General features: G+C 45.5%; 2 protein-coding genes across 3 annotated transcripts; one reads left to right on the forward strand and one right to left on the reverse strand.

Annotated features, from left to right (window-relative positions):
* On the reverse strand, positions 1-17,934 carry matn4 (matrilin 4). Of its 2 annotated transcripts, XM_084705158.1 has the most exons (16): positions 17,592-17,933; positions 11,827-11,965; positions 11,352-11,527; positions 10,814-11,029; positions 10,373-10,547; positions 9,765-9,887; positions 9,453-9,575; positions 8,445-8,567; positions 6,819-6,941; positions 4,980-5,102; positions 4,241-4,363; positions 3,811-4,040; positions 3,444-3,627; positions 3,154-3,306; positions 2,557-2,661; positions 1-1,610 (listed from the first exon to the last, which is right to left on the reverse strand). In XM_084705158.1, the coding sequence occupies exons 2-16, from the start codon at positions 11,897-11,899 to the stop codon at positions 1,552-1,554; spliced, it is 2,109 nt and encodes a 702-aa protein (XP_084561284.1). In that variant the 5' UTR covers positions 11,900-11,965; positions 17,592-17,933; the 3' UTR covers positions 1-1,551. The 2 variants fall into 2 exon arrangements, with proteins under 2 accessions (XP_084561284.1, XP_084561283.1); XM_084705157.1 differs by lacking the exons at positions 1-1,610; positions 6,819-6,941 and having other exon boundaries at positions 2,297-2,661; positions 17,592-17,934.
* rbpjl (recombination signal binding protein for immunoglobulin kappa J region-like) lies at positions 15,498-27,724 on the forward strand. The gene is made up of 12 exons (XM_084705159.1): positions 15,498-15,543; positions 17,530-17,638; positions 19,605-19,739; positions 19,898-19,968; positions 20,154-20,269; positions 20,501-20,675; positions 21,511-21,648; positions 22,497-22,609; positions 24,039-24,179; positions 24,753-24,911; positions 25,128-25,231; positions 27,244-27,724. The coding sequence occupies exons 1-12, from the start codon at positions 15,498-15,500 to the stop codon at positions 27,518-27,520; spliced, it is 1,584 nt and encodes a 527-aa protein (XP_084561285.1). The 3' UTR covers positions 27,521-27,724.
* Positions 27,725-27,728: the final 4 nt, after the last annotated feature.

A 27,728-nucleotide genomic window follows, 5' to 3' on the forward strand; every position in this document is an offset into this window, starting at 1 on the left:
AAACGTTCAGTTTTTTATTGCCTTCTGTGCCAGATTACAGAGTCCTCAAAACAATAAAAAAAATGGTTATTGAATAGAAAATATACAAAAAGTACAGGTAACCAAATATAAGAGGTATAAATCTGACAAGGCCATTTTTCATACAAAGCTAACTCAAAGAAACTTTAAGATACTACAAGGCCCTGTTTTGTTCGGGTTCACATACACTGATAGATATGTGCTGTTTTCTTTATTTGTTTGTGCTATGTGTAATGCTGAGTATTACACACCAGTCCCTTTCATATCTAACTGGTAGTGTTGGGGTTTCACATATAGGGGCTTGATTCAAAACCTCAATACATTTTACAAACAAGATCACATCCTGTTTTAAATATTCAAAGTGATCTTGCAGGCTAGAGTTCCATCCAAACCACCCTTAGAAATATTTGCTGAATATGTTTACTTTAAAAACGACTTAGTTCTCAAATCAACCTTTTTTATTTAGAAATGTTGATGTATCTACACATGTACAATCTATTAAAACTAATGTAATTGTTGTGGTACCATCATTTTACTTTATGAACACTGAAATGTAGCTTTGATTTAATTCTAGCCTTTAGTGATTAATCAATCAGGCCCTAAGGGACAATGGCAAATGATAACTAGATCTACTGTATTCTTCTCAGACTGGATGAAATGATGCTAATGTTGATATGCTAATACTACAAGGCAAATGTTGCAATTTGGATGTTCAATACTAATACGGAGCTATGGTTCAGGCCTACAGTAGAACTACAAGATATAACTCCATTCAGTAGGCCTACCCGGTCAAAGTAATTTAACTCCAATATCAAAAAATACTGATATTCATTACTTTATACGAAAAAAGCCTGTAAATTTGAAACAACTGAGTGATTTGGATTGGGTAGGTTTTGGTTTGGGCCACATCAAGGAGTGGTAATACATCTCATGCTCTCTCACATAGATAGCTGACGCTGGTATAAATGTCTATCTATAAATACATAATATCTAACATCCCATAGTAAGACAGGTCAAGAATAAATAGGGCACAATGACAAACAGAAATGCCTGCTTGGGGACCAATACTGAGACTATGATGTCACCCATTCTCTCAGAATTAAAAGGAGTTTCCTTCGGGTTCTAATGGTGTTCCTGTGGGAGAGACCTCTGCAAAGAGAACTGTGTGGGTTCCAGAAGGAACCTTTGGTGGATGACACACCTTTTCCAAAATGTCTCTTTGTATGTTACTTTGTGTCTGAACAGCTGTACAGTAAATCCTCTATCGACAGCTCCCATAGTTGTCACTGAGGTGTCGTAGGTTCCGTGCAAGCACATGTGCATTACCAGATATTATAAATTCAACACGTCAATGTCATTGATTAGGGTCATTTACATAACCACAAAGATACTACATCAATTGGTCAGATGTTTTTTTTCTTCTTCCTGTGATGTTCTTGACAGGATGACTGTGCCCTCTTCTTCTACCCTCTCTGCATCTCCACTTCCTGTTTACATGGATGACTTCTTGTTACATTGCCTTAGGTCAGCGCATCACTTCCTGGACAAAAGCTGGTTTTCCAGGTCCTCAAGCCTGGCTGTCATACCCGCCAGTGGCCTTAGTTAAGGAAGTGACACTATAGCAGAGCATGCCATTGTACAAAGCACATTTATAGTAGCAAATGGAAACTGTAATTCTCCATCATAAACAACAACTTCAAGGCCTTCAAGTATTACACATGGAAAAAAATTCATGGTAAGACCTTAAAAAATTGAACTTTATTTTCCCAAAATGCCATCTAAAAACCATGTTGAACTAAGGGTCATAAACATCCAGTTGCAGGTGATGGTCCATCTGGAGACCATTTATCACACACAGCTTCACATGGAGAGCCAATCAGCCAATCAGACTCCTAAGTCTTCCCATGCAGCAGGAGCCCAAACGGAGCGAAGGCACTTCCGAGACTGTTCCAGACGTCCCAGTAACAGACCCACCACTGTGTCATCTCCCATCACGTCCAACCACTCACCCAAACCTTCTTGCTAGGAAAACAAACGATTGATCTCTCAGACAAAACAACCTCCCAGAAAAACTTTCCTTTCAAAGGAGACCTCTCTCCCTCTCCCTCTCTCTCTCTCGCACTCTCCAGCTCTCTCTCTCCCTCTCTCTCTCCCTCCCTCTCCCTCTCCCTCTCCCTCTCCCTCTCCCTCTCCCTCTCCCTCTCTCTCTCTCTCTCTCTCTCTCTCTCTCTCTCTCTCTCTCTCTCTCTCTCTCTCTCTCTCTCTCTCTCTCTCCCTCTCCCTCTCCCTCTCCCTCTCCCTCTCCCTCTCTCTCTCTACTCATCTTGACACATCTGTTTCTGGAGTTTCTGAGTGTACAAGGGGCCGTTTGGTTACCGTTTGGTTATGAATCTGCAGCGGTGGGAATGTGTGCAGTGCCACGCTCAGGTGAACAAAGCCTTATTGATGGGAAAAATTGAAAAAACAAGAAATATGTTTTTGAGTGAATTGAAAGGGATAAAAAAAGAAAAAGAAAAGAGATTTAAGGGTAAAGGATATGTTTCTGAGTGAGCTGCTCCAGAGTGCTCATGGTGGCCTGCTGGAACTCCACCAGACTCTCACATGCACATGGGTCCTTTACCTCAATCTCTCCCTGGCTCTCCTCTGAGAGAGAGAGAGAGAGAGAGAGAGAGAGAGAGAGAGAGAGAGAGAGAGAGAGAGAGAGAGAGAGTGGGAGGGAGAGAGAGTGGGAGGGAGAGAGAGAGAGAGAGAGAGAGAGAGAGAGAGAGTGGGAGGGAGAGAGAGAGAGAGTGGGAGGGAGAGAGAGAGAGAGTGGGAGGGAGAGAGAGAGAGAGAGAGAGAGGGAGGGGGAGGGAGGGAGAGAGATGGGGTGAGTTTCAGAGAATCATTATACATTTCCTGTCCAAACTCTAGATGGAGCTGTAGAATAACTACACAGTCAGGTTTGGAAAGAGTACATTAAAGTCCAATACTACCACATTCAGGTTGCACTTGATTCCTTTGCCTACGTTCAAGAAAGTAAATAACGAGGCCCCAAAAAGCCAAAATATCTAAATCACATCAAACACATTCCCAGTCCCGTCTCATTTGCCTGTGCTGTACGTGATCAGGTGAGGCTGTTGTGCGGTTGTGTACCTGCGCAGACGTTGAGCTTGAGGTTCTCAGCAATGGTGTTGATGGCTGAGAAGTCTGTGGTGTAGTAGAAGTGTTTGTCAACAGGCTCTGAGGCAATCTCACGGAGCTCATCCTCCACAGCCTTCCCAACGCCCACAGCATACATGGTGATACCTGGCCCAAACAAACACACACACACACACATGACAACTGCAATTCTGCACCACAGACCTGGAAAGCTCCATATCCGCTCCATATCCGCTCCATATCCGCTCTCCCACAATTCCACCCTCATCTCCCCTCCTAGTTACCTGCTTCTTTGGCCTTCTTTGCAAACTCGGTGATGTCGTCCTGGGATCTCCCGTCGGTGAAGACGAGGCCTACGCGAGGGATGTTGCGGTCGGCAGCGCGGGCACCTTCAGCCTCTGAGAAGCTATTCTCCACCAGGTGCTTAAGAGCCAGACCTGTCATGGTGCCCTTCTCCATGTAATCCACCTATACAGAACACACACACACACACACACGTGGTTTAGCATGCCATGAAAGACCTCTAGGTCTGACAGCTGTGATAAAACATAACACAGCAGTGGTATTCTCTGTGTGCATTGTTTGCTTCTGCATCCAAGGAGGGTCTCTGATCACTCATGTGAGTTGAGTTCTAACTCCACACAGCCCTACCTTCATAACGGCAGCTTTGATCTCGTCAGCCGTGTGGTACATGTTGAGGGGGAACTCTGTCCTGACCCGGCTGGAGTACTGGACCAGACCCACACGAGTCCCGTGGATTGACACATCCAGAGAGTCCACCACCTGGTTCACAAACTGCTTCACCAGCTCAAAGTTCTGGGGACGCACACTCTTGGACCCGTCGATGATCAGAACCAGATCAATGTTGGCTGACTTGCAGGCTGGGAAGGTGAGGAAACATGGTTTTAGCGTGTCTGCACGTGTGTACATTTGTGTGAGTATATATGTGTGGATGTGCGTGTGTGCGTGTGTATATGTGTGTTTGTGTGTGCATGTGTGTGTGTACATGTGTGTGTGTGGATGTGTGCGTGTGTGTGTGCATGTGTGCATGTGTGTGTGTGTGTGTGCATGGTCTACATACTGCCACAGGTCTTGCCGTTCTCCTGCAGCAGCTGTCCCTCGGGGCAGATACAGTAGTAGGATCCAGGGGTGCTGACACACTGGTGTTCACAGCCGTGCTCCACACTGTTACACAGGTCCAGGTCTGCAGGAACACACGCACACGCAGAGGCGCATGGTCAGCAAGACGAATACAAAAACTGAGATGTTTGTTTCTCTCTTTATCTCTCTTGTATGCAAACAAACACACACACATGAAGGAGCACAGATTTAAAGAACCATCTAAACAAACAGGCAACAATGAACACAATGACAGAGTTGAGTGAGGATCAGTATTTTCCTACCATAGAAGCAACATCTTTAAGTTCAGCAGAAGCTGTTTGTCATAACAACCATTTATTTTCAAATGTATTGTTGGGCCTGCAGACTCAACACATTTCTATGTTGCGTTTGTATTAATATGTACAGGCTATTAGGCTGTGCAGATTGATTTAATAAACTAATTAAACAACTTTGATTATTGATATATGTAGGTCAATGTTTAAGTTCACGTACAGTCAATTACAGACTCATGAAGAACTCCATATCTTGAAAGCAACGTAAAGACAAGAATCTAATCTTTAGTTTTGTCATCCAGCATAAATCCTGTTTCTTACATTTAATGTAAATGTATTTTAAAAATCAATGATTAGAAGAACCGTCAAGGTAGGAAGACATGTTTTGTTTGGGGGACTGGTTTTTTAAACGCTGGAGTGACTAACTTGTGCATGTCTTCTTGTCGTCGTTGAGTTTGTACCCGGCGTTGCAGTCACAGGTGAAGGACCCTGGTGAGCTGATACAGATCTGCTCACAGTCATCCTTTCCCTCAGCACACAGGTCTATCACTGAAGCACACACACACACACACACACACACACACACACACGCGCACACACAGTATAATTGCATGTTTATAACCTGTTTATAACCACTAGCAAATATATTACTACTTCAACATTGGAGCCAAAACATTAACCATCACAACAGGAATTCAAGAGGGAATGGTCGGGATATCATATAATTTCCATTGATTGGAGCTGAATGATCATAATACTGGAATATGGAGGTTCCTCACGCTGTAATCATGTGAGGGTAACAAAAAAGTCAACTACATCAGTGAGCAATACCCAACGTATCCAGAGGTGGAGCTCAGAGTCGGTCCATAGAAGAGATTGAAGATAACAGTTTACAGTAAGCTATGTGGAGATGTCTAGACGGCTGACTCTGGGCTGTGTTTATTGTACTGGGAGTTTAGACGTTGTCTGTGAGCTTCAGGTGTGGACAGCTCAGTTATGATGATAGTGATAATCACAACTATCTCTACAGTGCTTGGTGTTTATTACTTTCAATAACATGCTATTTTGATTTTGACAGTATGAGTAATGTGTCCCGAAATATGCTTGACTGAAGGAGGTTATGTGTGCGTGTGTTCTGCTCTTGTGCATCTGTGTGTGTGTGTGTTTGGACTGGCTGATGAGGGATATAACCATTAGAACATTTCTCTTAAAGCAGAATAATCAAGTGATGAATACATGTTGTGATATTAAGTTTGGATGTTCTCTCGTCTACTGATGTGGTCTGGGAAATTGATCAACTCTCTTTAAAGGAAACAAACTCATCACAGAGCACCCTGTTGACCTCTGTCTTACACACACACACACACACACACACACACCCATGGCCGCGGGAACTAGGGGTGCTGAGGGAGCTGCAGCACCCCCTGACAGCACGAGCATTTAAATTGATATGACTTAAAAATCCACCACCTTGGCACAGCTCCGCAGCAGCGGACTGGCCATCGAGAGCACCGGGAGAAAAATAATGATGGAAAACCAGGCTAAGAAAAGTAAGGGTGGGGCTTAAAAATGAAGAGAAAAAGAAATCACCTTCACTAGACAAGGTTTTACCAATTTACCAAAAACTGTTATGTTTATCTTCCATAAATCTCAATTATTTTGCGCTCAAAGGCCAAAAAATGTGGGCGCGCGATTGCATTTAAGGATAGAACTCTCAATCTTGCATCACATCAAACACTGAATATGCTTGCATTAGCAGGGCAGCTGTGGTAGCGTATATGGGGGCCAGTTCTGGTGGGCCGGTCTGGATCGAAGTCCAGGGCCTATTTTTACTCCCAGTACGTCCCTGCCGCCCCGCAACATTAAGCCCCCCCCCAGCACCCCCTTGATAAAATATGTTCCGGCGGCTATGCACACAAACCAAGACACACACACACATACACGTACACACACTAATAGAGCAGATAGACAAGAAACAGGTCAGACCAACAGACAGACATCATTGTTTGGTCAATATTCCAGTGCCTTTTCAGATCTTGTATAAGCTTAGTAAAAAAGTTGTAAAATGTTTCACTACTTGAGTAGAGATACTGCTTTACATGTTTTTAAAGTAATTAAGCGATAGGAATTTAAGTGAATAATCCAAGTTCCAAACTACAGTATATGCTGAAAATGTACTATATAATTAAAGGGATAGGTCACTCACATTTAAAATTATTTGCATTTTATCATCCCTTTAAGTTGTGTATCTGTTGTAAGACTAACTTGAGCATGTCTTCTTGTCGTCGTTGAGTTTGTACCCGGCGTTGCAGTCACAGGTGAAGGACCCTGGTGAGCTGATACAGATCTGCTCACAGTCATGCTTTCCCTCAGCGCACAGGTCTATGGCTGCAGCACACACACACACACACACACACATGTGCAAGCAATTCATGCAATGCACACCCCACGCATGCACACAGTGTAATTGGATCTTTATCACTGGTCATAACACAAATGATCAACTGTTTGTTGCATAGTAATGCCATAAAGTCCTCTTAGTATTAAAACAAGACGGCTACGCAATACAATTTCAATTACATATGACCAAACAGGTATTAGAGATGATGTTACTTGGGCAAAATTGACTTCACATTATGAATACTGCCTATTGCCTAATACTGGTTTGTCAGTGTCCTGGCTAGCTACATCACAGAGCACAGAGATGATCACGTATGTTTGTCATCAGTGCTTTCCCAGACATCGAAAGGAGAGGTGCAGCAAGACGTGGTTTGTCTGACCCTGGGTTAAGAAACGCACCGTGGTGACAATTGTTAGACACACCAGTTACATTTGAAGACGTTTTGACAGGAGATGGGCTCTGCAGGGGTAAGTGGATGTGAATGAAAGTTAGCCCAATGAAGAGTTGCCAAACCAACACCGAGGTTCATATTTACATCCCCAAACACCTGATAGTCCTTAAGAAAGCCATTGTCAAGAATCAGAAACCATGCTATTCACAGCGGTTACTATGTAACTGCATTATTGTTAGAAGTGGCCTCCTACATAGTGAAAATAAGAGTTTCCAGAAAGGTTTTCTTACACTTGCTGAATATGACCATAATAAAAGGGTCAACCGCATAGATATCTATCACCCAGGAATTACAACAATGTAATTTGTGATATAGTAGGTTTAATTTTTTTTGCAGTTTTTCCTGTTCCACTCTTCTAAGAAGATGAGTTGTTGTCTTCTTCAAGTCTATTGTGTCATATTCACAACAACCATATTTCATAATGTAACTGTCCAGATCAAATGTTAGATTCCTGAAGAGCAGCCATACAGTATGTAAGATCTTGATGTTGATGCTTGCCTGATTAAGGTTAGGGTTGACAAGTGCAGAAGTGGCTACAGTTTGAATGAAGAAAATAGGAAGAACACAATGGAGTCAAGAGAGACAGACATACACATACAGATACATACAAACACACATGCTGTACATTCTCTTTTCTACGCACAAAGTCACTTATGTTTACAAACTTCCACCACTGTTTATGACCGTCCACTTCTCCACATGAAAAACAAACAGCTGGCCTTCTAAACAGCTCAGAGAGGAGATGGTGTATGCTAGGAGGGGTTTAGGCCACTGCATCTTACCCAAGCTTTGGGGCTAGAGTAGTAGCTCTTATACTGTTTCTGTTTCCTGTAAAGACCTACCTGTGTTTCCTAGGATAACCTCTGAGGGGGGTTATTTGGAATGATTTAATGAAAGACATTTCCTCTCAGGCAGACCATTGGAATGTCTTGGTAAAAAAAAAAGTGTTTCTGTTCTGGCCCACTGTGTGTGATGTGTGTGTGATGTGTGTGTGTGTGTGATGTGTGTGTGTGTGTGTGTGTGCAAGTGAAAGACTTACGCTGGCAGGTCTTGCCGTCTTCGAGGAGATTGTACCCCTCATTACAGCGACAGTGGTAGCCACTAAGCACGCTCACACACTCGTGATCACAGCTGTGGTTGCCAAACGAACAGTAGTCGATCACTGAGGGCAGAGAGAAGGCCAGCTGTGAGCAGGTTGAAGCAGCAAAGCAACTCTTACCTGGTACAATGTGAACCAGCAACATTATTTGGTTGTGAAGATGATAATGAAATAATATGGCAATGACAAAGGTTGTTTGGATTTTTACTGTAGTCCAATATATATAAAGGACCATAATATGTATTTAATGTAAAATTAATAAATTTACAAAAGTTTCAATCCATTATATATCCAATATAAAATTGAATTGTCATCTCCTATAACTTCTCAAATGATGTTGCATGTTTTGCATTGATATTTTATAACAGTGGCCTCAAAGGTTTCACCCTTTCAAGCCCTGGTTTACCTCTTTGCTTTGAACCTTTTCAAGATTTAGTTTAGCAAGGCAGCTTATGATGGATGAGATCAGATTCTTGCAGGAGATAAGATGGCTTTCCATAACGTAATTAACTCAGTTTCACAAAGCTTTGCTTCTAATTTTACCCAGTACATCACAGACTTGGACTGTGGGCGCATTATCTTCCACAACATCCTGTCTGGGATGTACTAAACGTCCCAGAACTATTCATATGAGTAAGATAAACTGTGTTTCAAAAGACCTTTGTGAGGACTCAACACTGGTAGTTTTGTATTTGGTCCAGAGCAAGACACAAAGGGGAAAAAAAAGTTTTTCTTGGACAACTTAGATTTTCACAGACAGAACTACTGTGAAAAGACAAGTCGCTTGTGCCAGGAACACAAAGTTAGAATTCCCTGGAGTCTGTCACCGTGCCAGTAGCTTAGCTTTCCTCAGCTTCTTCAGTTCCATGTAAACACGAGTGAGTTACATCACTGAGCAAGGGAGGTGAAGGCTGGTTAGTGTGTATGTGAGTGTATTCAGACACTAACTCATGCATGTCTTCTTGTCGTCGTTGAGTTTGTACCCGGCGTTGCAGTCACAGGTGAAGGACCCTGGTGAGCTGATACAGATCTGCTCACAGTCATGCTTTCCCTCAGCACACAGGTCTATGGCTGCAGCACACACACACACACACACACACACACCAAAGAAAACCCAATTGTTACTCCCTAAAATGTAATGCTGATGCTAATGCCCTGTTACACCAGGGTGAGACAAACATAAACTGGTGTCTCATCTCAAGATTACACCTTTGAAAGAGTGACAGAGACACACACACACACACACACACACACACGTACCTGAGCAGGTCTTGCCATCCTCATTCAGTGTGTACCCTGGCAGACAGATGCATTGGAAGGAGCCAGGAGAGCTTTCGCAGATGTGCTCACAGCCATGGTCTGACTCCAGACACAGATCCACACCTGCAGTCACACAGCCAGGTTACACTGCTGCCAGGTCTGCTGCTTGTGTTTCACTGGGAGTTGAATGATTAAACTCTTTCTGTTGAAATGGGCCTGGATTCAATGGATTGTGACATCAGAAGATACAATGTACTGTAGTATTGCTATGTGATGAATGTTGAAATAAGATTCTGTAATCGTTTTCTAGATCCAAGGTTTTTTTTTTGACACAGCTTAGAAAGGAATCAGTCTTTCCTTTTCTTTCATCACATCTACATTGTTCTTGGATCTAACAGAGTGTTTTATCGGACTTGCATGAAAGCGCTTCAGATTTCAGTCAGGAATAGCAAGTGTAATTACATGCAGGGCTGTGTTTTAGCCAGCAGGATGGGACAATGATCTGAGGTTAAAGCCATAGTCTTAACTGTATCACAATGTCATTGACTGTTCTGAAGAGCTTTGTTTCCTTAACGCACATCCCGACACGCACAAACATAACTCCTCACCACAGAGCTTGTCCTGGAACTGAAAGCTGAACTGGTGGATCATATCAAATGATTCCACTTGGAACACATGGTCTTCAAATGGTGGTGAAGCCATGGCTCTCAGTGATGTCATATCCGCCCTGGCCACACCCACAGCGAAGATCTCGATGCCCTTCTCCCTCGCCTCAGCCGCCACCTGAGTGTTTTATCTCATGTTATTATTCATACACCAGGAACAATTAGTCACGCCAAGATATAAGCGTGATGAGATTAACATGAAGATGTCAGGCTGAAATACTTCACACATTTCAGCCTGACATGGTCACATTCACCCATGACAAAATAAAATAACGACTAGACACAAACCAAAAGGATTCGGACAGTTTTTTTTTTTTACTTCTGGTTCTCCATTGATTGACACATAACCTTTATGGTTCAAGGTAGAACAGAAGATCACCTCACCTCAGCCACGCGGTCCTGGGGCCGCCCGTCCGTCACAATGACAGCTACGTTGGGCACTTTGGCGCGGTCGCCCTCGTCAGCGGTGAAGGCCACGTTCATGGTGTACTTGATGGCTAGGCCAGTCATGGTGCCCTGTGCCAGCGGAATGATCTCGTTGATGCCCTTTACCATGTCTTCCAGCTTGGAGTAGGTCTTCAGGGAGAACTCATTCTTGACCTGGAAGAGGAGGAGGAGGAGAAAAAGAATGGGTCAGTTACTGCAGTGGTTCCCAACCCTGGTCCTCGGGACCCCCTGTCCTGCATGTTTTAGATGTTTCCCTGCTCCAACACACCTGATTCCAATGAATGGGTCGTTATCTAGCTCTGCAGAAGCCTATTAACGACCATTCATTGGAATCAGGTGTGTTTGAGCAGGGAAACATCTAAAACATGCAGGACAGGGTTCCGAGGACCAGGGTTGGGAACCACTGTGTTACTGGACCTTGGAAGGATGAAGACACCATCAGACTGTGTGTGTCTGGGTGGAGGAGTGTGTGCACCTGACTGGAGTACTGGACCACTCCCACTCTGGTAGTGTTGGCTCCCACGTCCAGCGTGTGGATGATGTCGATCATGAACTTCCTCATGGTTTCAAACTCGTGGGGCCGCACGCTGCGGGAGCTGTCGATGATGAAGATCAGGTCCACCGGGCCTGACTTGCACTTCTGCTCTGGACCTGGAGAGGGAGGCAGGGTGGGAGGCAGGGAGGCAGGGAGGCAGGGAGGCAGGGAAGGGGGGGGGGGTAAATTGATGGATAGGCGATAAATTAATGAAGTAGCCAAGAAGAGAATGACGAAACGTCAAATCAAGATTTTCTATGACTTCTTTCACAGAGCAACATTTTTGAACAAAGCTGCAAAATCGATTCACATGGTAACCAAACCTGGTCCAGACAGCACAACAGATTCTGCTGTGTTCTGAGTTGATCGTCTATCCCTGTGTGCTTTTATGAGTTCACAGTTGGACTTGGCTCACCTGCTTTAGGTCTTGCGGCAGCCAGGGTAGCTAGGACCACCAGGACAGACACACAGACACTCAGACGAGCCATGTTCACACGACCTCAGTGACTTCTTTGAGCTGGGTTGGACAGGTTTGGACAGTTGGTCAGTTCACACTGTAAAAGAAAACACATAGTCCATGGTCAGGAAATCATCTGTAGAGTGAGGTCTGTAATTGGTCTGGGTAGGGTAAGTTGGGCATTTTTACATTAATCATTCAAGCATATAGAAAGTGAGGCAGAAAGTGAGGCAGAGGATGAAGGGCTGGGGCTGATTAGGGAAGGGCTGGCCTGGGTATGCCGTGCAGAGCAGGGCTGGCTGGGGTAAGGTTCGGGTAGGACTGGGTGGGTTGGGTTTGTCCAGGGTTTGACTGGGTAGGCCCAGGTTAGAATAGGTTCACACACAGTGAGAAGAGAGATCAGTCAAAGCAGCACATTCCAGCCCTGCCCAATCATAAAACAGTCTGACAGAACAGCTGGCTCAGGAGCACACGAGCACCCCTTAATAGAGGGCTGTTGATACACACACACACACACATACAAACACACACACAGGCACACACATGCACACAGCTTATCTGTCTCTGAACCCCTGCATCCCTGCGGGCAGAAGGTTCAAACAGTGTGCTGGATAATGATCATGTCTGGAAAGTGTTTATGGGATGGCATGCTGTCTTTGAACACAGGCATTCTGAAAGGCACCCCTTCTCCCGGGGTCCTAGGAGAGGAGACAGGGTCCTGAAGAGGTCTCGTACTGTCACAACCAGACCAGAGGATCGAAACCAGACAGAGAGAACGGCAAAGTGAAACTGAGACAGCTAGAGTAAGCCTGCTGGTATGAACAGTTAAACCCACACATACAGTTCTTCCAAGTACATAGAAGGAAATGTTGAAAAAGATCTAAGACAAGTGTGTGTGTGTGTGTGTGTGTGTGTGTGTGTGTGTCTGTGTGTGTATGTGAGGAGGGGGGAGAGATGGGTAGACAGGTGAGATGGAGATAGAGACAAAGAGACAGATGGTTGGAGTAAAAATGACAGGATGACAGAGAGGAGGAGAGACAGAGCAATGACGTTTTAGTGAGATGGGAAATAGATGAGGAAAACAGGGAGTTGTGTGAGGCAAAGGGGATGATTGAGGGAAAGCTCCAGAAGAGAGGAGAGAGGGAAAGAGGGAAAGAGAGAGAGAGATGGGAGAGAAAGCTCCCCTCACTAAGATGAGGTTGTCAGAGAGACTGTTGTACTATACACGCATGCACACACAGGTCTCCCAGAAAGTCCTGTGAGACCTGATGCAGAACTGAAGTTGTTTCACCAACCTCCCACATGAACTGGGACTAGGGGCAGTGTGTGTGTGTGTGTGTGTGGTTGCGGGGAGAGTGTGTGTGAGTGTGGGTGTGAGAGCACGTGTGCAGGTACAAAGAGACTTCAGTGTGGACACTCTACCGTTCTGCAGAGCACCCAAACTCCTCACTGTTGCCACAGACCCCCCCCCCCACTCCTCTCACAACCCCCCCTCACACTGCAGCCCCCACCACAAAAATTCAGTTTAACTCCCTCATCACCCACCCTCTCCTCACAGCTCCAATAAATTGCCATGCATGCACACACACACACACACTCTCTATATGGGTCACTGCCTAACTCTCTATAATTAGTCTTTAAGAACAACATAGTACAGCCTACTATTAACCTGGTGTTAACCCTTTCACTGGCTGGAGTGCTAAGCCCATACGGCTCTCTATCTCAGTCTCTTGGGAGGGGAGGGGGGGGGACTGGGTAACTGTTTAACTGGACAAAAAAAGGTTATGAGCACTGCAAGTAATTTACACCACAAGAAAGCTGGAGCCTTTAAAAACAAAAACACTAAACTTTACATTAATTTACATTAATTTACATTAAGTTTCTGGAAAGGGGAGCTGAAGCACAGCACATTTGCTGACACATAGAAAATGTGATTATATTTCCTCCTCCTCCTTTCCATCAGTTGGTAATAAGCACAGACGAAGCTACTATAAACAGAAATACTGTTATAAACAGAAAGACGTTTTTATTTTTTTTACAAAATAATAAAACATTTCAGTCAACATTTTCCAAATATACACTGTCCCAACAAAGAACTGGAAAGTTTGAGAAGTGAAGCAGCAGATGGCTAGGAGGAGCCTGTAACACAACAACAACCACAGCAGCAGAAGCAATGAGAGTTCAGGAAGTGAGTGCTGCCCTCTGGGGACTGGAGGATGATCACCCTTCCTCTTCACTTCCTCTGTTCCGTATGACCTCTCAGAAAAACCTGACCTCCACCTAGACGTCCGTAGCAACCCTGACCCAAACATTGACCACAACCTTCACCCAAATGTTGACCACAACATTTATTGAAATATGACCTCATTACAACCTTGATTGCAACACTAGTATAACCCTAACCATAAAAGAAAAAACATACAGCCCTATCCCTTAACTTAACTCTCCCAAAGCCCAACCTGCACCCTTGCTAAACCAAGATTGATCCACCCACAGCGTGTCTAATCTTCCCTGGCAAACAAACCACCAACTCACAACTTCCCACCTTGTCAAACCATCATGAGCCAGTGTATGCATACTCATTCTTTACAGTCAGGTATGTACATCATGCATTCAGAAGGAGTGGACTGTGCACAATGGAAGGGAAACCTGTACTGTTCAATCAGCACACCATTCAGCTAGGATTAAAGTATGAGGAGGGGAACCACAAGAGCATGAGCAGAACTTGAGGGTACATAAGTGTGGAGCAAGGACTGGACGGGAGACAAGCTGCAGGTGGGACAGTTGAACAGTAGACTGAACACAGTTCAAATGCACTAACATCAGCTGTGGTGTCTATCTCCTGTGGTCTTTGTTTTCCCCTTCCCTCCCTTCTCCTCTCCTCTCCTTTTCTCCACCCTCCTTTCCTTTCATCTCCTCTTCTTTTGTATCCTCTCCTCTGCTCCCGTCTCCTCCCATCCCCTCACCTCCCTGATTCTTTCTAACCAGAAACACAGATGCCACGATCAGTTCTGTTTACTGAGACTCAGTGGCTTAATGTATTTAGCAGCCACTGTTGCAGTCCTGGTCTCAGAGCAAACCTCCTACTAAAAGGCTGCCAGTGCTGTAGACAGTGTCCTGCCCACTGCTTGATATCTACCCCCCTGTTTGTCTAAGGGAGAAGGCTGTGAGAACTCCTCACCTAAAAACAGGTGACTATCTGTGACTATCTGAAGACAAACAAGCAGGCACAGCTAGGTCTACACACTGAACTATTACTGGAAAGAGAGCAGATCCGGTATAACACATACACACATACACATACACACCCCAGGTACATTCACACAACACCCTTGACAGGAGTTGGTGGACAACACAGAACTATACTGGTATCACTGGTCTACCTGTAGCTACCCTGGAACATCAATATAACTGGACTGAAAGCTTCTCTCTAAGCTTGTATTACATAAATTTCCAGCTATACAATGCTAAACTAAGCTTAATAGTCTATGCTAGCTTTTTTAGCCAATGCTACATATTCTGATTATAAATGCATACTACATATTCAATCTGCAAGTCGATTTTTTCTATATTTGGACAAGTCTACGCTGTGGTGTGTGTGCTGTCCTGAGGTGAGGTGACTGCCTGGCATGCAGAACCTCCAGGAGAGAGACCGGCTGGAGGAGAGGGCTGCAGGTAAGACTCCCTGGGACTGGGGCTCTGCAGGGGAGGCTAGAGACTGGAGGGAGGAGGGGGTACAGTCTGGAAGATAGGTACAGTCTGTGGGGGGGCATATAGTCTGGGGGGTTGGTACAGTCTGGGGGGTTGGTACAGTCTGGGGGGTTGGGGATAGACTGACGGAATGGTCATAGTCGGACGGCTAGGGGGTGTATATAGAGTCTGGATATCTGGATAGGCTGGTATTCAAGTAAGAAACCTCCATCAAGTTCAGTAGTAAAGTACAAGAAGTTCTGCAAATAGACAAAGGACGTGGAAAGATGACGGATCTGTTTCACAACCAGGTGATCGACAGACATCGGTCCACAGGTTCTCCCTTCATTCTGAAGTAGTGTCGGGGTGATATGTATATTCACTGGATGATTTGCTTCACTGAAACATTTGCTTCAAACTCAGGATCTCAGATGAATTCCTCTTAGTTTGATGCAAGTCTCAGGAGGGTGAGAGAGAGACAGGTGGTACAGGAGGGAAAGAGTATAAAAACAATAGTTAGAGAGAGAGAGAGAGAGAGAGAGAGAGAGAGAGAGAGAGAGAGAGAGAGAGAGAGAGAGAGAGAGAGAGAGAGAGAGAGAGAGAGAGAGAGAGAGAGAGAGAGCGACAGGACAAGAGGCAACATTGGGGCGGAAGAACAGGGATGGGGAGATGGAAGGAGGATAAATGAAGGGAAAAGTACATTTAGAGAAAAGATTCTGTAGTATGTCAAGATGGTGGGGAAAACGATATAGGGAAAACGTGAGGTTGGAGATTGGGGTATGTGTGTGTGTGAAAGACAGTGTGTGTGTGTGTGTGTGTGTGTGTGTGTGTGTGTGTGTGTGTGTGTGTGTGTGTGTGTGTGTGTGTGTGTGTGTGTGTGTGAGTGAGTGAGTGAGAGAGGGGAGGGTGTTTACAGTAGTTGTGCGGTTGCAAGTGTGAGTGACAGCCAGAGCGCATATTAAGATACGAACACACAGCAGCTTCTTGATGAAGGAAGATGGAAAGCAGATGTGGAGGACTGCTACTGTTAGCTGTTTCCCTCACACTCCTCCACTTTGTCCCTTTTCTTAGTCTGTCTGTCATACTCTAATACAGTATATTCTGCTCTCCTCCTACTACTCTGCTCCAATCTACTTTCCTTTCTTCTGCTCTGCTCTCTGATGCTCTACTCCACCAGGCAGCCAGTGTGCACCCAGCTCTCTCTCTCTCTCTCTCTCTCTCTCTCTCTCTCTCTCTCTCTCTCTCTCTCTCTCTCTCTCTCTCTCTCTCTCTCTCTGTCTCTCTCTCTCTCTCTCACTCTGTCTCTGTTTCTCTCTGTCTCTGTCTATCTCTCACTCTTTCACACGCACGCACACACAAACACACACACACACATACACACACACTCACACTCACATACACACACACACACACACACACACACAGTAAAGACTACACAAAGTACACACGTCTATAATTAGCATGCATTCAAAATCCAAATCTAATCACAATTCAGTGATGGGACCATATTAATTATCTGGTAGCTACTTACAGTTGTAGTTTTTGTTTTTGCACGATCTATGCGGTTTTGTACCGACAAAATAACAAAGTTCTCTAATCAGAGCAAAAATATACATATATGTATACAAATATACATATATATATATACAAGATATACATAAATTGCTCTCCTGATATGTATGTAACCTCTGTAAATTGAGAAATAACTTATTTAATCATTTTATTACTGTAATATTTATTTTTTAATCGCTGTTAACGCATCTGTTCAACTTTAGTTACAAATAAACTGGTTTAAATAATCATTGTAAATAAATAATCAAAAAGCTAACAAGATAAATATTTTACTGTTAACTTTGTTGTCCGGTACTGCGAGCAACTAGCAACCGTGAAATCTTAATTCGGAATGAGACAGATCTATAAAGACGATTACTGTAAATACCGACACATAACGTCTTGTGGCATTCCCCACAGTTCAGTCCAGCGAATCCGCGGACGGCCCCCGCCTGTATCCATCGGGAGTCTCGCTCACTCACCTGGGAACGCTGAAGAGTCAGACGGAGGCGCAGTCGGGATGGGACAGGTAAAACCGATAAGAAGTTTACACAAGACTTAACCACTTTTTTCTTCAGTAATCTCCAGCGGTGCCGCGCGTTCAATGTCCCGGTAAGATCAGTGGTATCCAAAAACCTCTCCCAAAGTCACCGTGTTGGTGAGGAATGAGCGCGTGGACGTGAAATGTTTAAAGGTTGTCTCCTCTTTTCGTTGACGTCCAAAGCTTGACAGAATTTCTGTACTGGATGTTTGAAAGCATGCAGGTATAAATCTCCCAGTCTTGAACCGTAAACCACTCCCCTCTAAGAAACCGAACCATTTGGAATTCTCAGGATGACGCGCGGTAGAGATGCCTGTAATTTTTTTAGACCTAAGGAAACAGTGTGGATACGTTTTTAGAAAGGACAGTTGGAAACGTTGCAGTGTTTATGAAAGCACACCTTTGTCACCTCAACTCATAATAACACATGTTCCCACAGCATAGGCTCACAAATGAATGACAGGCTAAATTATTTCTGAAGCCCAGTGGAGATGGCAGTGCATTTTTTCATTCCCGTTCCTGATTTCTCACCGTCTTTCTGCTACTTTTCTCTCCATCTCTCTGACTCTCCCTCTCCTCTCTGGTGGGAAATACCAGAATGTCCAAAGCTCTGGCATTGCAACCTTTGACCTTTAACTAGTGACACTCAGATGTTTGGATAGCATGAGCCAGTGAACTGTGAACCCTGAACTGTTGTGCTTTAAGGTGCCAGTAAATTGAGACAGGAATTAAATTACAGAAATGACCAAACATGGAGTTAACCTACACACAGTCACACAGTCACACAGTCACTCACACACACACACACACACACACACACACACACACACACACACACACACACACACACACACACACACACACACACACACACGTACACAAAGAGACATGCACCCAACAAAGAGGGTGATAAAGATGAAATTCTATGACCTGTAATGGCCCAAAACCCTTGTATTCTTTCTCTGTTTCTCTCTCACTTTCTCCTATCAAAGACTCTTGTTGTCAGCACTCCTCATAATGAGCAACATTCCAGACTGCTGGGCCCAGATGTAACAACCTGTGCTCTGTTACTGCTCGCTCATTACTGCCTTATTGGAGACAGAGGACCAGACACTAACACGGGCTCTGGGCCGCCTCTGTTCTCCAGACCACCTGCTGGGCCTCGCTGAGCACATGAAACCTGAGTGGAACGACTGTGTTTTAGGACAGCTGGTTGAGTCTCAAGGAGCTGTATGTTTTTATGTGTGTGTTGGTGAACAGGGGTAAATTATGTTTCTTGAGCCTTTTTTTGAACATCCGTTCATGAATTCCCCTCAGGTGAGTTTATTGACTAGGAAGGAAAGCTAATGCTAGATGGAGGGATTTGGGGAGGAATGCAAGGGAAGAAGCCACTGCAGGTCTGTGTTTATAAAATGCTGTATCACTCTCTGTCCTGAGGAATGCAATTATGTCTGAGAGAGAGAGAGAGAGAGAGAGGGAGGGAGAGGGAGAGGGAGGAAGACATAAAAAGACAGGAGAAAAAAAAGAAAGCCTAAGTAGCAAAGAGGATTAAGAATAAAAAGACGGAAACAGTTAAAATATTGACCTCATGTTTAGACGAGAGGAAATATTCTGGGGATTCATAAGTCGGAAATGGTGTTAAAAGGTTCATGAAGTTATATGTTACTGCTCTCTGTACCTCAAAGCACAGTGGAAAGCATCTTTGGCATGTGGTAGAGAACGCTCTGTCCTCTGTCCGTCTGGCTTGCTGTATCCAGGCATCCCACCCTGCTGGTGGAAACTGTTTACATCACACGCGAGACTGAGACACAGTGTATAGAAACTTGACATTGATGGATGGTATCCCTCATCTACACAGATACAGCCTAATAGTCCAGGTTGCTATCGCACTGACTTGACTTTTTGAGGAAGTGGTTTGTTGTTATTGAGCGGCCGTGTACCGTCCAATATTCAGGCTTGACCAGGGACTCCACCCCCATAGGAGGACAACCACAGACACAGGAAGAGCCATCCTGCAGCTCCACCCAGACCAGCGGGTCACCATATTGCACGCCAAGGTGGCGCAGAAATCTTACGGCAACGAGAAACGGTACCATACCTGGCATACTGCGTTCTCCTCAACATGACTGTGTTAGGGCTGGGGTCAAATGTCAGATCCGGATGAGGTCAGGGGATTCATTCAGTAATCTGTTCATTCCATCCCTCTCTCATTGATTCATTGATTCCTTCATGCGTTCATCCATCCAGCTTCTTTTGTCCTCCTCCCTGTGTGTACATCAGCGGGTCAGGGTGGAGAGTCAAACAAGATCACCTGAAAGGTGAGCTGACCTCTCTCTCTCTCTCTCTCTCTCTCTCTCTCTCTCTCTCTCTCTCTCTCTCTCTCTCTCTCTCTCTCTCTCTCTCTCTCCTTCACACATGAACACTCACACATACACAATGACAACTGTGACGCTCCCTGACCCCCCCCCGCCCCCCCCCCCCCCCCCCGCCTCCCCTCCCACAGCCGCTGGTTTCGGGGATGCATGCTATCGTCTGTGTGGGTACATGGGTCTGGACAGCTCATGTCTCCCCCAGGCAGACGTCTACAAGCTGGCCTTCGAGGAGCAATGTGACCGCAGGGTGAGAAGGAGGGAGGGACAGGATTAGTGCAGGTTAGCTACTCACCACGTTGCTTGAGTCACTCTAGATTTCTCAAATGATTGTATAACTGTGTGAACTAATGTCATCTTTTATTTTTGTCTTCAAATGGGGCAGACGCCTGTATGCCAAGTTGCTAACATACTATTTATATTTTACATTTTCTTTACACATTTCTGTCGATATCTCCTGACGTGTGTGTGTGTGTGACAGATGTTTGCCTGTGCCAAGTCTCTCTACATCTCTGACACGGACAAGAGGAAGCACTTCCGCCTGGTTCTGAGCCTCCTACTGGAGAGCGGACAGGAAGTGGGGTCTTTTCACAGCAACATGATCAAGGTCATCTCCAAACCGTCCCAGAAGAGACAGTCCATGAAGAACGCAGACCGTGAGTTACCGGAGGGCTGTTTGATTTAGCAACAGGGCCAGCCCCTCAACATCCTCGTCTTCGTAATGGGACCTCTGTTGAGCCCCACCATTATCATTTCGACCATGCTTGAAGACTGTCCGTGTGAATCCCTCATAATAGCAACTTGAATCCCACATAATAGCAACTTGAGAGTTGAGGGTCCTACTTTAAACACTTACCCTAAATGCAAATATATGCATTTAAACAATTTACCCAGTAGTATAGTTGCACCCAAAGTATTCCAAATATTCCAAACATGCAGTTCTGCTGTCGGGTGGCACAGAGTGACTGACAGGTGATACCAACATGTTTTGGGTTCCCTATAGGTCAGTGTGTGTCAGGGTTCCTGCCTCATAAGGGCAGTGGGCCGTTCTGCCCACGGACCTGGGGCTGTGGGGTTCAACAGTGGGGTGGGGGTGCGAGGGGGGGGGCCTGTTTACTTTGCTCTCCCGTCTGACCTCACCACACTGGTGCCAAGGAGCCTTGACAGCTAAGGCCACAAGTCAAGGGACATCCCATTTCTCACGTTGCCGCGGTAGCTACAGGAGAATGTGGTGCCAGCTGGTGTGTGTGCAAAAGTAAAGGAGATTCATCAAGGTTGGACTGTCACTGGTTAGAATGTGTGTGCATGAGTGCAAGTGTCCTTTTTGTATATGGTGTGGGGAAAATTATTACTTATAAAGTGGATGATTTTTTTTTCTTGCTGTATAAACGAAACAAACCTGTGTATAGGTGTGTGTTTGTCAATGAGGATGTGTCCGTGTGTGTGAGTCTGTGTATCACGTGTGTGGGTCCTCTTCGTGTCTACCTGCAGTGTGTATTTCCTCGGGGTCGAGGGTGGCTCTGTTCAACCGTTTGCGGTCGCAGACGGTCAGCACGCGGTACCTGGCCGTAGAGAAGGGGGAGTTCGTAGCCAGCGCTCGTCAGTGGACCGCGTTCACCATCACTCTCGGTAGGTGGGACACCTTCTGTGGTCCTTCACGGTCTGGTGTCCGATGTGCCCTCCACGCCACACAGGTTTGCTCTTCCAGAATGTATGATGATGTTTCCCTGCTCCAGCACACCTGATTCAAATGAATGGTCATTACCCGGCTTCCACAGAGCTTGATAACAACCTATTTATTTGAATCAGGTGTGCTGGAGCAGGGAAACATCTAAACATGCAGGACAGCGGCCCTCAAGGACCAGGGTTGCCTACCCCTGTATTGGTGACTGGTGTAAGTTGGTGATGTTTGTACTAACACTCAGAGATGTGTCTGTTACAGACAGATCACTCCATGTAAATGAGGTATTGGTGTGTAGAAGAGATTAACGTTTTGTGTTCTTGTGTTGCACACCTAGACAGGGTGTGAATAATGATACGTTTACTCATCCTCAGTGTTTGTCATGTCAAGACATTCGTAGTGTAAAGTCTCATAGAGGCCTTGATGAGTCCGAACCAAAGTCTGTTTCCATATTGTTAATTAAAATAATTCACAAGCAGAATTCAACTGTCCAAGCGCTGCTCACTCTTCAGACTCTGAAAGCTTGTTCAGCTTTGATGTCAAGATGTCAAGAATGTTTTAATATTCATGCAGAGACCTCCCAGGTTCATGTAACCTCAGTCTGCCAGACTTCTGTTCACTGTCCCTCCCATCACGACTGTGGTGCAGTCTAGGTATCTCCTTGAAAAAGTATGCAAACATAAGTTAGGGAAAATGTTTATTTTCCACAGTGAATGGGTTTTTTCTATTCCTTGTGTATTCATGGTCGGATTTTCCAAACCAATTAAAGTCATGATGTGTGTGTGTGTGTGTCTAGTGGAAGAGCCGAATGCTGACCAGGCTGATTTCATGATGTGTGAGGGCTTCATCTGCTATGGCTGTGTGGTTCAGCTGGTCTGCACCCAAACCGGAGTGACCTTGCCCCCTTTGGTAACACACAGACATCAAACACACGCACACACACGCAAACCCATGCCCACACATGGTACTTTACCCCACTTTACTGTCAGTGGGGGCTCAAACCACTGCGTCTAGCTCCGCAAGCCAAGCTCCAGGTGTGTGCTATATCCTTGGATCGGGACGACATCCTAATTTCTGTCTCACAGAATCTTCTAAACCACCCCTGGGTTAGGGTTAACCCTAACCCTAACCCTAACCCTAACCCTGCTACATCCACATGCCATGGTCTGATCAGTGAGATTTACATTTACATTTAGTCATTTATTCAGACGCTCATATCCAGAGCGACTCACAGTAAGTACAGGGACATTCCCCCCCGAGGCAAGTAGGGTGAAGTGCCTTGCCTAAGGACACAACGTCATTTGGCCCAAACCAGCGACCTTCTGATTACTAGCCCGATTCCCTAGTCGCTCAGCCACCTGACTCCCTGAAGCACTAGCAGGGACGCACCTCGCTGTCTGCCTCTGTGTTTTACTCCTCAGAGTCCAGGTGTTACACAACGTGCTGAACCTCACATTTCTACTGTTATTGTTTCCCTCCGTGTACGTAAGAGAAAATGTATTCTTATAAAACCTTAATGGCAATCTGCTGAGCAGACCTTTTCAAGCCCCTTAAAACTGCAGCGGCAGCCTCCCAGCTGAGGCTTCTGAGTAAGGGACACCTCCATACTATGCTCCTGTGTTTTTCCAGAGGAGGTAGATTGCTGTGGGGTTTGTTTGAATAGAAGAGATGGTATATTTTGCTGGTAAAACACCAGGGTGATCTACACTCGGGTTCCTGTGTTTACTTATGGTTACGGTTACGGTTTGGTTGTCAAGTCTTAAGGGGGGGGGTTATATACATTAAGTAGTGAGGGGGAGATCAACATTCAGACCAAAATTACAAACTTTGATTCGAAGTTGACATTTATATTTAGTTTTTGACTAGGGCTTACCTTCAAATCGCTAGCAACTACCCTCAATATCTCATGCAATCTAGTTCACTGCCACCTCTAGTCCTGAGGATAGCCCAATCTGACTGACACAGGAGCCTCAGGGCTTCTTAGGGGCCTCATCTAGACGTAATAACAGAGTTGACACCTTGGCTCAATCCTCACTAGAAAACCTCTAACTAAGCATGCTTAACAAAAACAACTATGCCAACAACGTTATTACACAGCAACAAGAGGTAGTTATTTTCATGGTTTTGTTTTGAAAAAAGTAATGTCACAAATTGAGGCAAGATTAGATTACCGTAGTGTTTGTTTGTGTTATGGTCACTAGTTAGAAGTGCTGTGTGTTTGTCGAGGTGTGGGTCTGTGTATGTGTGTGCTTTTATGAATATCAAGTTCTTGTGAGTGTTTGTGTATATCACATTCAGCACAGTACTGAGTGAGAGCTGGTGTTGTGTATCTGTCCAGGTGATCCGTAAGGTCAGCAAGCAGCACGCCATCTTGGACGTAGACGAGCCTGTGTCCCAGCTCCACAAGTGTGCCTTCCAGTTCAGAGACGACCGGCAGATGTACATGTGTCTGTCTAATGACAGAATCATAAAATACCAGGTACGAATCACACACACCAGGAGGGTCAAGAACTGTCTAACAACAATTTTAGACATTTCTTATTGAAGCTTTTTGCTATTGCTTCAGAGAGAAACTTCAATAAAATGTCACCGGAAACATTAACTGTCCATGTTACTGCCACCAACTAGCCATGACCTGACCAGCCATGGTTCCTCTCAGAGCAGGAAGCTGAATGCACACAGCCGGCTACGTTCACTCCAGAATTAGTACTACTTGTTAAACTTCAGAGCCAGCACATAGGAGCGTTGATTAGAAGGTAGGAGTATGGTGAAACTCCTCATGTGATTGCCTGGGCCTGTGGAATGTAGGCAGTGGTCAGCTTCGGGAGAGGGTCAAAGTAGGGTCGTTTCTGTGGTAACGGGTTCATGGGCAGTAGCTGGGTCTAGTCTTCAAATTGTCATCAAGCTTCCCTAGACCTTGATAGTGGTGCACTGGGACATCAATGTACAACATGTTTAACATTCATGAGATTTACCTCAGTTCTACTGCCTTGATGTTTCCAAATCAAGCATATGCCGAGCTTTAACTAACCTCTCCTCGACCTCCACCCAGGCCTCCCCTAGCGAGCGGGATCAGCCAATCCGAGAGGTGCTGAACGATGGGTCCTGCTGGACCATCATCGGTACGGAGGTGGTGGACTACAGCTTCAGCCAGAGCCCGGCCTGCATCCAGAACCCTGTTAGCCCGGTACCTTCCATCACTGGCCTGGAGGTGAACACACGCCACATGGCTACTTTCTTTCTTTCTCTTTTCTCTCACTTCATCTCTTTCCTATACACACTGTCACTGGCCTGGAGGGTATGACTTCCTACATGGATCATTTTTCTCCATCTTCTGTGATTGTGAGTGCGTGTGTGTGTGTGACTGTGTGACTGTTTGTGTGTGCGCGTGTGTTTGTGTGTGCGTGTGTGGGTCTGTGTTTTCCAGGTGAATGGGGGAGGACACGTGGCTATGCTGGAGCTTAATGGTGAAAACTTCAGCCCTCACCTCAAGGTCTGGTTCGGAAATGTTGAAGCTGAAACCATGTTCAAGTGAGTCCTGTTGTACGAACGGCTACTGAAACCTGATGTCTTTAATCATTTAAAGCCCTTTTTCCTCAGCTAGTCATTTAGCCCCTAAAAGGACAACCAGTAAAAACAGCCAGTGAAAATGTGCTAGCTTCAGTTGCTAATGCCTGTGTAATTATGTTGTAGTTCTCAGGGTTACGAGCCTGTTGGTTGACTGGTCCACTCAGTCCTTTTCACCTGGCTGGGTTTTATAGTCTGCCCCTGGGTTACTGACTACCAGACTGGATTAACAGGCCATGTAGAGAGAGAGATACAGACAGACAGAGAGAGAGAGAGAGAGAGAGAGAGAGAGAGAGAGAGAGAGAGAGAGAGAGAGAGAGAGAGAGAGAGAGAGAGAGAGAGAGAGAGAGAGATACAGACAAACAGAGAGAGAGAGAGAGAGAGAGAGAGAGAGAGAGAGAGAGAGAGAGGAGAGAGAGAGGTCCCCTCCACCTTATTTATCACTTCCTCCCTCCCTCTTTTTATCACGGGGGCCTCCAGCTGCTTAACATATACATACATGCATGCATGCATGGAAGAAAACATACACATACACAGTCTAGAATCTTAAAACTAACTTTGTTCACTGAAATTGATAGATTTTCAAATGCTGAATTCATTTGAGTGACTGGATGTTTCCACATTGAGGGGGTAAAAACACAGAGCTATAGAGGTGTTTCAGAAACGGTGAATGGTCTGGACCCAAGGTCTAGAATGGAGCTCTGTTAGGTTTCCTCAAGGCTGGGAGGAACCATTGTCCCAGATCCTTAGGGGTGCTTGGAATGTTCCTCAGCAGCATTTGGTGTCACTGAGGTTTGAGCTCACGTGATGCCGTCTAGGCATTTTATATCAGCGTCATCATCACACTTCAGACCGCATCCACACTGCTGATCCATCAAGAGTCTGTTAGGGTCTGGCCAAGCAGAGAGGTCCTGCTAATACCCCTCGACGCCGCAAGAGCTGTGTGTGTTTAAGGCAGTAATTCACAATGTGGTCTTTGTATGCCAAGCTGCAGGCAATTAACGTGAGAAACGTGATCATCCATAGTGGCCAGGAGTTTAAATAGAAGACGAGAAGTCAGGATCTAGACTAGTTCGACTGTGTCCCATACTCTGACATGTTGCCACGATCTCCACAGTTTCCATCTCAGGTTCCTCTGATAAACATCGCTACTATCTCTCGGATATCAATCAGATTGTCAGATGGCTGAGCGGTGAGGGAGTCGGACTGGTTATCAGAAGGTTGCCAGATTGATTCCCCGCCGCGACAAATGACGTTGTGTCCTTGGGCAAGGCACTTCACCCTACTTGCCTCGGGGGGGAATGTCCCTGTACTTACTGTAAGTCGCTCTGGATAAGAGCGTCTGCTAAATGACTAAATGTAAATGTACTATGCAGAGGCATCTTTTAAATGGATGGTTGTGAGTGAGAGTGAGGGACTGTCACAGGGGGGGGCCATGGAAATATGAGGCCAGAGGCATCGTTAGGAATAAAAAAGTACTAGTGGACCATGCAAGCTGATGCTCCCTAAATCATTTTGACCCCTTTACCGGATCCCTACCCTAGCAACCCTGTTCCCCAACCATTCTTGACTCCGAAGACAAGCTTTCTCTACAGTACATTGACAAACGCAAAGTTGCAGATGATACCTTGCTAACATTCCAGCCAACTGCATTGCAGCTGTGACATTCCTTTCAAGTTTGTTTTGGTCCAAAAGACAGTGTGATGACCATGCTGTGTTTCTGTATACTGTAATCATCCCTAAAAGCCTTTTATATACTTATTTGCTTGGCTATTTTATCCAAAGCAATGGGATTCAGCTTGCAACTTGTTGAGTGGTCAAATGCTCTACCCCAGAGCTACACCACCTGTCCATTTACATTTTAACAAAGGTTTAATGAATGAATCCCCTCATAGGACCGTAACTCTCTCTTATTCTGATGGTAAACAAATCAACCGTGCTTTGAGATTCACTGGGATCCTGTCAATCCACTTCAGGTCCCCCAAGTCCATGCTGTGTGTGGTCCCTGACGTCTCCATGTTCAGCGGGGAGTGGCGTTGCCTGAGGCACCCCGTCACCGTACCCCTGTCCCTCCTCCGCCTGGACGGCCTGATGTACCACAGCACCTACAGCTTCACCTACACCCCCGAACACCACCCCGCTCCACCCAGCAGCAGGGCCGTTCCGGACGGAGGCCAGGACTCAGATGCCCTCATAGACTCCATCCACCAGGAGTTCACCCGCGCAAACTTCCACCTCTTCATGCAGAGCTAGCCGCTGCCACGGGAAGCTAGCCATTGCTCTGGAAAAAAAGCAAGAGCGCTTTAAGGGTGTGGGTGGCTAGCTAGCTAGCTAGTGAAGCTTACTGACACAATGAGGGCTCAACACGCATGGAAGGCTAGCTAATGGGCCTGAAAAACTGAAGAGTTACCCAAGCCTACACTGTTTAGAGTTAATGACAGTCGAGGGGTTTGATAATTCT

Source organism: Hypomesus nipponensis, chromosome 9 (genome assembly GCF_054491055.1).
Source record: "Hypomesus nipponensis isolate SF chromosome 9, ASM5449105v1, whole genome shotgun sequence".
Taxonomy (NCBI): domain Eukaryota; kingdom Metazoa; phylum Chordata; class Actinopteri; order Osmeriformes; family Osmeridae; genus Hypomesus; species Hypomesus nipponensis.